Source organism: Rattus norvegicus, chromosome 2, assembly GCF_036323735.1.
Source record: "Rattus norvegicus strain BN/NHsdMcwi chromosome 2, GRCr8, whole genome shotgun sequence".
Classification (NCBI taxonomy): Eukaryota; Metazoa; Chordata; class Mammalia; order Rodentia; family Muridae; genus Rattus; species Rattus norvegicus.
Window position 1 is genome coordinate 197,516,691 of NC_086020.1, and position 10,850 is coordinate 197,527,540.

General features: G+C 49.5%; 1 protein-coding gene across 2 annotated transcripts; it reads right to left on the minus strand.

Moving 5' to 3' along the window:
- Positions 1–256: 256 nt before the first annotated feature.
- On the minus strand, positions 257–10,617 carry Cym (chymosin). Of its 2 annotated transcripts, NM_020091.2 has the most exons (9): positions 10,546–10,617; positions 8,483–8,633; positions 7,487–7,604; positions 6,991–7,109; positions 4,861–5,060; positions 3,154–3,267; positions 2,272–2,416; positions 1,639–1,737; positions 260–498 (listed from the first exon to the last, which is right to left on the minus strand). In NM_020091.2, exons 1-9 carry the CDS (start codon positions 10,605–10,607, stop codon positions 367–369), a joined length of 1,140 nt encoding a protein of 379 aa, NP_064476.2. In that variant the 5' UTR covers positions 10,608–10,617; the 3' UTR covers positions 260–366. The 2 variants fall into 2 exon arrangements, with proteins under 2 accessions (XP_038958924.1, NP_064476.2); XM_039102996.2 differs by lacking the exon at positions 10,546–10,617 and having other exon boundaries at positions 257–498; positions 8,483–8,659.
- Between the last annotated feature and the right edge of the window lie 233 nt (positions 10,618–10,850).

Here is a 10,850-nt window from a genome sequence, read left to right on the forward strand (position 1 = left end):
ACCATTTTATGGTATGATATCATAGATACCATTTTCTAGAAAGTTCTTAGAGTAGAAAGACAGGTGGACAACACAGGCCTAGTCTCCTCCATCTCAGTTCAAAATAGTCATCCTCTTCATGAAAGTTTTCTACCCACCAACCATATTCCCATCCCTCCCCAATTTACTTGGCCTCAGCTCTGCCCTAATGGCAGGCACAGCCCAACCTCATATTGGTGCAAAGCTCCAGTGCCCTTGAAAACAAGAGAAACCAGTCTTTGGAGAAATGCAGTATTTATTGGGAGCGTTCCACTTGATAAATCGTGTGTGTGTGTGTGTGTGTGTGTGTGTGTGTGTGTGTGTGTGTGTGTGTGTGTGGTTGTATAATCAGATAGCCTTGGCCAGTCCGACACGATTGTTGGCCCTGTCAAACACACTGTAGAACTCCCGAATGAACACATCTCCAAGGATCCACATCTGGGAGCCATGCCTGAAGCCACTGGAGCAGGAGCCCTGGAACTGGAAAAAGCAAGAGTGCAATGAGGTTGGATTCAGCAGCGAGAGTTTTTCACTCAGTTACTCTCCCTTGTCTCATTGCATCCTGAAATCACCTTCCTAGGTAAGCAAGGAGAATGAAATCTGTCACACTCAACAGGTGAAGAAAGTACGGAGTGAAGAGATTGCCTAGCAATCACCAGAACTTGCTTAAACCTCCTGTGAGTCCAGCTCCAGGGGATCTTATGCCCTCTTCTGGCCTCTACGGGCAACTGCATTCAAAAACGCATGTGCACACACACACCTTAAAAATAGTTAAAATTAAAAGCAATGAGAGAGGGCTCAGGAGTTATCAGGCACTTGTTGCTTTTCCCAAGAACCCAGTTTCAGTTTCCAGCACCCACATGATGGCTCGCATCCACTGGTGACTCTAATTCCCAGGGATCTGACATCCTATTCTGACCCCCATGGCCACTAGGTTCACATACTATGTATACATGCATGTGGGCAAAATGCCCAGATAGATAAATTAAAATGCTGTTCTGTTTTTTGAGACAAGGTCTTTGCTTGCAGTCCTGGCTGTCCTGGAGCTCACCATGAGCACCAGGCTGGCCTCAAACTCACAGAAATCCTTTTGCCTCTGACTCCCAAGTGCTGGGATTAAACTCTTTAATAAATAAATAGAGCTTAGGAAAGTCACCCTGACTTAATCTGCGGTGGTTTGGTGAGTCCTGGCCCCATGTGCTGTACCCCACATTCCCAACCCATTATCATCAGACTCTCAGCACCCATCACCCTAGTTGTCATTAGTTTAGGGTACTCAGGATCCGGCCACATTGAGACCAGCAGTCCCACAACAGCCAAAAAGAGCTAAGGAAACCCTAGACGGAATTCTAAGCCACCATGGCTTGGAAGCTTGAACTGTGGGTAGAGGTCCCAATGGGCAGTTTGGATCCAATCTATATCCTTCCTCCAAGCCCTTGGCTCTCTGTCCTTCCTGTTTTCTGTTTCTTTTCAGCAAGACTCACACAAAGTGGTCACACAAAGAAGCTCAAAGATAAATCCTATGACCCATTCAAGGGGCCCATGCCATTAGCCTTCGCTGAAGTCCCAGGGCAAGGGATACTAGGTGGACCCAGAGCATTGCTCTCTGGAAGTGCATACCTGGTTGGTATAGGCAGAGGGTGGCAGTGGGAACTCCCTACCATTGATCTCAAAGACAACCGTGGGCATGAAGTTCAGCCTCCAGCAGTCAATGTCAAACTAAGAGAAGGGAAAGAAATGTCATTTATCAAGAAAGGCACTGATGGTGCAGAACTCCTTCCTCCACACTGTGAGACTCTATTCAGAGGGAAATGGGGAGGCTGTCCAAACGGGGCCGAGTCTCAGAACATAGTCCCACTGGAGGTATCAGCTTTCAGCATCATAAGGACGGGCCCTAATATGGGACAAAAAAGGCTTGCCTCCATGGCTTCCTTATAGGACTAGCCAGAGTGTACAAGTATCTCAGGAGAAAGGGAGAAGGGTAGACTGGTGTAATGGTGGACCAAGTAAAGCAAGAAGGTGTGGGAAAGGTTAATGAGCCATAGGCTCTCAGAGGATGAGGAAACAGAAGATAGTCACTATGCAAAGAAAGTATAAAGCTCCCTCAGCAAGGACAGACCAAAGCTGGAAGGGAAGTATTGGCCACTTTTTTAAAATGCGCTCACCCAACATTCTCGGTCAACATTTCTTCTGTGGAGAAAGGGGCTCTTGATTCAGGAAGCTTTTGGAAGTAAGGGGATGGCCTGTCCTTACCTGGTCATGTTGGCCCTGCACAGCTCCAATGGCGTGCTGAATATTGAGGATGTCTCTACCAGGCCCTGTCAGCAGGGCAGTGCCTGTGTCCAGAACAGCAGGGCAGCCACCTTGACAAGCCACCACCTCATCATTGATTGTGATCCTGGAAGATGAAACAGAAGGGCTTCGGGGTACCAACCTACATCCAGCCTTCTCCCTCTGGGTCCTTCCTACCCTTATCAGGATCCTCAAGGAAGGAGGGAGGTCCAAACCCTTCTTTTGAGCCTCTTCTTGAAACCCCCAAAACTTCCCAAGATCAAAGACTAAGTATAGTCTCAATTGGTGGCTGAATTGAGAACAGCTCAAATTGGAAGGATTCAAATAGCAAAACAATTCACCCACGGGCCATTCTGTGAGTGGACTGAGGACTCCCTAGATGCCTAAAGAATCAGTTTCAAGCTTTCTCTGCCATTTACTCGATCCCTGTCTCAGAAGTCTCCCACCATTTGTATACTTGGGCTTCTCATGAACAAAGTGGGTACATGAGGAATCCACAAATCAGCTTCCTCAGATGATGATCATGAGACCCAAATCAAAAGTCTACAATCTACACACTGAGGGCAATCCTGGCACCCACCCCCTACAGGTTCAGTGGCAACCAAGGAGACAGCCATAGAACCACTCAGCACAGTGCCTCCAGGCAAGAGGCAGTCGAGGCAAGATTAGATTTGCAGTTTAAGCACTTGCAAAGGATTCCAGCTAGCTATCAGAATCCATCGGTAACCTCAAAGCTACTGGGTTCAACTCTTCTCAGCCTTGTGGTGTGACACCTGAGCCTCCATATCCATACACCAAAAGCCAGCCTCTAGCAGGGGTCCATACGAGGTTCTGCTCACCTACCTGTCCACTGTGAACTGCCAATATCCTTGTACAGTCACAGGCACCCAGTGCAGTGAGCCTATGAAGTAGGACTGATCGATGGCCCCCAGCGTGAGCATGCTCCCTTGGTCATTCCTGGAACCAAGAAAGGCCTCTCTGTAGCAGCAGACACCCTACTGGGGAAAACTGTCCAGTCCCATCCCGAGACAGATGGATGGAGACCTAGAGGCCTCTCGCTGCCTCTCTCCCAACCCTGCAACCTCAGCAGGCTTCACGGTGACTCAGCAGCACCTTCCTTCTCCTCTCAGCCTCCCGGACCTGACTCAGCACTGCCATGGGGAGGGAGTGACTCAGCACACAGGTCAGGAGGCCACCAGGTTCTGACTCAGTTCCTCCCAGCAACCCCTTGAACCTCCACCCCAGGAGGGTCTTCAACAAGGCCCCACACTTTGGATTAAAACTGTCCCCATTCTTTGCTGGGGCACGCTTCTCACAACTGCTTGATTACAATGTGAATATCTGTGTGCTGTCTGTTTCCCTTGCCAAAACATATCTTCCAGCTTGTCTTGTTTGCTTATGTGTATACCCCATGTTCTGGCCTAGCTTCTGCATATAAACGGCCTGGTAAATATAGATGGAATACATGAATGAGTGGATGGATGGATGGATGGATGGGTAGATGGATGGATACGTGGATGGATGGATGGATGGATGGATACGTGGATGGATGGATGGATGGATGGATACGTGGATGGATGGATGGATGGATGGATGGATGGATGGATGGATGGATGGATACGTGGATGGATGGATGGATGGATGGATGGATGGATGGATGGATGGATGGATGGATGGATACGTGGATGGATGGATGGATGGATGGATGGATGGATGGATGGATGGATGGATGGATATGTGGATGGATGGATGGATGGATGGATGGATGGATGGATAGATGGATACGTGGATGGATGGATGGATGGATGGATGGATGAATGGATGGATGGATGGATGGATGGACAAATGAAATACACCACCTTACTCTTTCCCTGGGGTCCCCTCTCCTCAGCTGTCCAGCTTCTTCTCCAGGGGGTGGTCTCTCTCTCCTTATGCAGCCACCTACCCCAAGTCTGAGAGGAGGTAGGTCATCACAAGGAGGAGGAAAATAAAGTGGCAGCACTGTAACAGGCTCCCTGGAATCCAGGCCTGGCTCTGACACAAATTCCTGAATAAGCAATTCTCTCTCTCTCTCTCTCTCTCTCTCTCTCTCTCTCTCTCTCTCTCTCTCGTAAAGGAACACCCTGTACTCTTTAGGACTGAGGTTCTCAAAGACATTGCCAAATGATTCCGGAGATCCTATCGCTTTGGAAGAACAGGTTAAAGGGCCTTATCTAGAGGTGGAAACAAGGTTTGTTTCTGTCGTTGTTATTTATAGCGCCAGGGATTGACCTGGGACCTAGCACATGCAAGCCTTCTAACACATTTTAGCAAGGCTCTGCTTTTTGAGGGGGCTGAGGGTGTAGAATGGAAACCATCTCATCTTTGACCCAGTAAACTCAGTTACATGAATGGTTCCAGTCAGGTCTTCGGACAGAAGCTTGGAGGATGGAGATAGTTTGGATGCTGATGGCTACCTTGGCAGGTAGTGTCTCCAAAGGGCAGACATTCACCTCAGTCAACAGGGCTTACCAGATTACCCGTCAGACCCTTGGTGGGTGCAGCTCCTACCTGCTCATGTAAACGGAGAACAGGTCTTGGGCCACCAGGTGCCTGTTCATCATGTTGTCAAATATGGGTACTGAGTACTTGGAGGCAAAAGTAGGGTAGGCCAGGCCCAGGATGCCATCAAATGGAGAGTAGGTGAAGATGTCACCTGGTTCCTCAGTACTCAGGCCCACAGTCTGATGGGGAACTACAATGTCAGAGACCTGGGAAGATGAAAAAGAAACTGTCGTGGTGGTTTCCACCTGTGAGCTTCTGCAGCCAGAGATGGAGGATCCCAGGACTAGGGGCAGCCAGTCTGGGATCACAGGCCGGTGTCAGAACTCCAGCCCTCTCTGTCCTGTCTCCACTTTGATAGCACAGGATTAGTTTTAGCTTAAGAGACTGGGGTGGGCCAGGTCCTCCACGTTTTCTGCTTGCTTTTGAGGAACTGCTCTGATGAGACTGGAAGGGGAAGAGGAGAAGGTGCTGGTGCAGACACAGCTCTCATCCTGGGGACAAGCCCGAAGGAAGGGGGCTTGTGATTGTTCTAAGGCCGTCTGCAGAAACAGCTGCACCTTCGAGTCGTGGTCCTCTCCCATGATCCTCCCTCCCATGGAGGCATCGCTATGCACAAAGAGGGTGCCATGTGGGTCTCCATTCAGTTACTTGCTGACTGAGCTTGAATCTTTCAGGCCCTTATCTGATAAGTGGAATAATAATGCCTGACTCTCCAACCGGTGCCTAAGCTAAACAGCTGAACAACCACTGAACGCTCACTGAAGGTCTGCTTACTGAACAGTCATTGGTACCATGCTAAAGAAAATTGTCCTTCACTTGCCCATTTCCCCAGAGGGCAGATGTGTCCACCAGCCTGCTCTAGACACACACGAAGGGCTGAAACAGGTCTCCTGCCTCTGCTCTGTCTTATAAACTGAAAGTCCCCACACAGAGCAGCAAATGTGAACTTAAAACCTGAGATCAAACCTGCCACACAGGCTACGACTGCCTCCGCATCTTAGTAGATGCAGAGTGGAATCACCTTCTGGTCCTGCCCCTCACAGCTTTTCTCATTCCCGACCCTTAGCTCCCATTGCCCCACCCCCAATGCTGGCCTCTGACCCCTTCCTCAATTGCCCTAGCTCCTCCCTGTCCCAGCATTTTTGTAATCAGCTCTTCTGCAGTGCTGTCCCCAGATCATCTCTGGCCTGGCTTCTGGAAGTGTATCACTGGGGATCCAGCTTGCCATGGGCAACCATATCCACTAAAGCATTCTCCCACACATTCTAGCTTTATTTTCTCCATGCCATACTCGGCACATTCAAAGCCATCTGACTTGTCTTTTGTATATAGACCTTGCTCTCACAAGGCCACCAGGATGCCTTTCGCTAGAAAGCATGAGGCAAGCAGGTCCTCTCTCCTCTTGCCCCACACTCTATCTTAGAGCAAGCATTCATGGTGTGAATAAATGAACAATGGCTAAGGACTAAGGCATAACACAATTCTCTCTCTTTCAGCCAACAAGCTATCATTGAGGAGTTCTGGGGTGCCGTGTGTAAGGCTTTAGAGATATAGTAATGGAGAGAAGAAAGTCCCTGCCTGGGGGAACCTTTTATCCAACAGGAATGGTCAATCGTGGATTTTAAAAAGCAGTGGTGTAGAACATGTCAGGTACAATGAGCCCTCAGAAGAAAAACAAATCAGGGTAAAGCCATAGGCAGCGTGTGATTCTACAGGATGCTGGAGAGACCTCTTTGATAGAGTAACATTCTGCAGAGAAGCAAAGGCTGGGGGAGAACTGGCCAAAGGGAAGGTTAGTAGAGGTGACGGGACCATGTGCGTGAATGTGCATGGAGTCAAGTAAACTGTGAGTGACCCAAATCCAGAAGTCTGGCCAAGATGGGAACTTGAACACCAGGAACTGGGGAAGCATTCGAGGGGAGTTCTGAGCGCAGCCACAGCAAGCAATGGAGGAGGGAAGGAAGCATCACACAAGTGGGTACCAGTGGGAACCCCTCTCAGAAGCCACCCAGTGGACAGGACCCAAGGGGCCCTCATTCCCACCAGATGCACAACCCATTGAAACTGGAACATCTTGGGAGAGAGACAGCGTCAGAGAAACATCAGGGAAGCCCAGGCTGTTGCCACCTCACTTACCGTGACAGTGTCATAGGCCAGGAAGCCCTCCACACTGCCAGTACCATACTGGACAAACAGGGGCTTGCTCAGGTTCTGGAAGGTGAAGGACTTGGATGGGTCAAAGCGGTTGTGGTTTCCTGCAGCAAAGACCCAAATTAGTGGATCCTTGGTGTCCTCTTGCCTTCAACATCCTCAAGCAGAGTGGAAAACCTCACTAAACCTTGTGAGAGTACAGCTATGAATCAGACATTCTCTCTGTGGAAAATATATAGTTTGGTCTCTCTGAAACCTGGCCCTATAGTTTAGTCAAGAAATCCAAACCCCATCCCCAAACCCGTGCCCATGTAATTCCAAACACAGAGAGAAGAAACCCTGGTGTGTGTTTTCAAAGCCCATTTTCTGTTATCTGAGTAGCTTTAGCCAAGACCCTTCTCCTCTCTGGACCTCCATTTCCTCATCTGGGAGATAGAAAAGGAAGGGACAAGAGGGGTGGGCAGAGTGGAAAGTCACTCACTGCAAACTTTGCTGCTGCAGTACACAGAGGGCACCCAGAGTTCTGAGGAGCCTGTGTCAAACACCACCTTGAACTCCTGGGGTGGTGTTCCAACGTAGATCAGTCCGAAGTACTCACTCTAAGAACAGACATCTCAGGGTCAGAGGGGTAGTCAGGGATGGGGGACACTGGGGAAGAGTTGATCCTGGGAACAGATGCCTGCGAGTCCTGAGTTTCTACTCAGAGACCTGAGAAGGGGAGCATCAAGAAGGAGAAAGGAGAGGGTGGTGCCCACTCCACACGGAGGGCTCTTCATCTCCAAGTCTTCTGCACTCCCACCCCAGCAGCAGTCTAGAATCAGCTCAGAAGCACACAGTGAGCCGGAACTACTTTCTAGACTTTAAACTTTAGAGTCCTGCCTAGGGAAGAGACCAGGCAGGAAGAAGCTAGCCATAGACCTACGGCATCTGCTGAGAGCAGGGTCCCAGGAGGGGACCCACTCAAGCTTCCACATTACCTGCTCCTTCCAGCTCCCTTGAGGCTGGGGCAGGACTGTGACCTAGATGTAGAAATGTAAACACAGGCATAAAAGCATTGGCTGTTTGGTGCCATGAGTGATGGATGGGGGCAGATTCCAGAAAGGAAAAGAGAACAATGGCACTCTTGCCTGGGTGGGAAGAAGAGAAAACTAGAACTTATTCCTTAGAAGCTAAAGACCAGGTATCTGCTGCCTCCAGATCTGATGACCACACACTAAGGCATGTTTCCTCTGATCCCAAGAAGCAGGCTGTATGGCGAAGGTCATCTGAACTCAGACCCATCCAGCAAGGCTTTTGGAGCCCTGAAGACCAGAGGGCTGCCTTTGCTGGCTCTACTGGCCCGTGATAGAGCTACTGATGGCAGGGAAGTGGCCTCCATGCCCCACAGGCTTCACAGTCCCTGAAGGAAGGGATGCCCTTGCAAGGCAGGAGCCTAGGAACATTAGAATCATCCCTGAGAAGGCCCTCCGACACTCACATCTAGATAGTTGGTCAGAGGCTCACTGGCCACCACCCCGATGTTGGAGTTCTTCTCACTGAACTCATACTGGTGTCTCCTCAGAAAGTCCTCCAGCAGTCCTTGCTCCTTCAGGGTGTTCCTCAGAGACTTCCCTTTGTGCAGAGGGATCCTGAGGAGGGGAGGTGAAGTCACCATAAGGAAGAAGACTGGGCTCCATGAACCATCCCCACACACATTCCCAGCTCAGCCTCTGGCCAGCATTCACTGACAGTACCAGTCAGTGATTTTCCAACTCTAAAAATCATACCCCCAAAAAAGTAAAATAATAGATTCTGTGTCGCTTTACAGGTCACTGTATAGAGCCATTAAATACAATGCCCTGATATTTCTTGTTACTTTTCCTTTTTCATATGGTAGAGACTCGCTACATTTGTTTTACGACATAGTAAGTAATAAGTTTTGTTACTCCTGGTTGGAAAGCCACCAAGAACACTGTCACTTACTCGCTCACCAAACTCTACCTGTGACCTTACTGAGTGCCAGACACTGTCCAAAGCACAGAGGTCCACAGTGAGGAGGACCCCTCTGTGCAGAGATGATGACGTCTCCTACATGGCGGCACCTGCTTCCAGCAGTGACACCACCTTCTGCCTATTGCTTTTCTCTTCTCTGAATAGTGTTTTCCCCAAAGTGGCTGAAAATTCTTCAAAACCTCCTCAGCATGAGCAGGACACCAAACTGGACCCCTTGGCCCCGTTTAGGTTTGGGATAATGAAGGCAATTCAATTTGAGGGGGAAAAAGATCAAGAGAGGAAACTGCAGAAAAGAACAGATCTGCCTCTGCCATGTCCCTTGGCCCCCCTGAAGACTGCCACAGCCCCCTGAAGACTGCACAGCCCCCTGAATACTGCCACAGCCCCTGAGCTTCCACCAGGAGACTCTCAAGCCCTGCGCACTTCCACAAGCAGGCTGCCAAAGCCCTGTGGCCTTCACTCTGGGGGACTCCGATGCCTTCGTCTTCAGTTTCTTCTTAAACAATAGGGTCGATCCTTCCTTCCCAACACTTTTTTATTCTGTACTTGACCGTCTGACCATTTTCTCTCCCTACAGATTAAAGCAGAACTTTGTGCATACCACAGTCCCTAAAGTGTCTAACAATCACACCGTCCCCTCTGAGAGCTAACAGAAAAGACAACTTGAGATTACAGAAGTACGGGTGCCACGCATTGGATTCAGGGACCTCTTCTTCCAGAGGAAAGCCAGCTACAACTAGAACTCGGCTGCTACCGCATGCAGAGCCAAGAGGCCAGCCATGCCTGCAATTCATCCCAGGGTCCTCAGCTCCGGCTCTGGCTCTTATGTAACTGCCAGCACACCTTGGACTTGAGAAAAAAATCATTGTCAGAGAGCCCTAGCGAAGATACTCAACCTCTTTTTAAAGATCCAATTCAAGAAGGTGTGCAGTCTTCTCTACAGTCTTCTCTATGTCCGAGCCTTGACAGAACACACATACAAGCACCTGGGATGGGGTGGGGGCAGCAAGAGTGCAAGTCCAGCCAGATTGAGCCCTGGCTCCATTACTATCTACATGTCCCACATGGTGTTGGGTAGCACAGGGACTCTCCCTGGACCATGGTCTCATCTGTAAAGTGCAATCATCTAGAGGTATGCTCGAGCTATTTTTGAGCCTTTCTAAAAGAGTTCTTAAACCAAGAAATCTATTTTAACGAGTGCATATATAGCTTCCATGGTAGGTCTAACATTATTTGAGGTATTTTACAAATATTAACTCCTGCAGTCTCATAGCAGCCCTAAAAGATGGGCATTATGAAGGCCCTAATTTCATAGCAGATGAAGAAATGAAGGCACAGAGGTAATAGAGCTGGGAACCAAATGCCAGGTAGGTCTTTTTTCTGGAAACCATGTTTTCCTATCCCCGAGGCTTCCTGTCTGGCACCCCGTCCTCAGGATCACATTCAGTGTGTAAAGACCAGAGGATGAGCAGCTCCCCTGGAGTCCCCAAGAGAACTGAGCGCTGGAAGAGCAACAGACCCCCTGCCCATCCAAAGTCCAACATTCACCTGGTGACCACATGGCTCTGGGCGATGGCAAGAACCGCGAGGAGCAGCACAAAGCACCTCATTCTGGACCACAGAAAACGGCCTCTGTAGCCAGTGCCCATCCTTTCAGCCTTTATAGAGTGGGGCTCCCTCTGGCTGGGTGCCCCCAACTTCAGACTACTTCACAAACATAGTGAGATAGCACCTACTACCCAAGACCCACACTGATAAGAACTACAAAGTCTACCATTCTAAAGACTTCAACCAACAAGGGTACACAGGCCTTCAAGCTGGGAAAAGTCAACACAGGGCCCTGCACAGCAAAC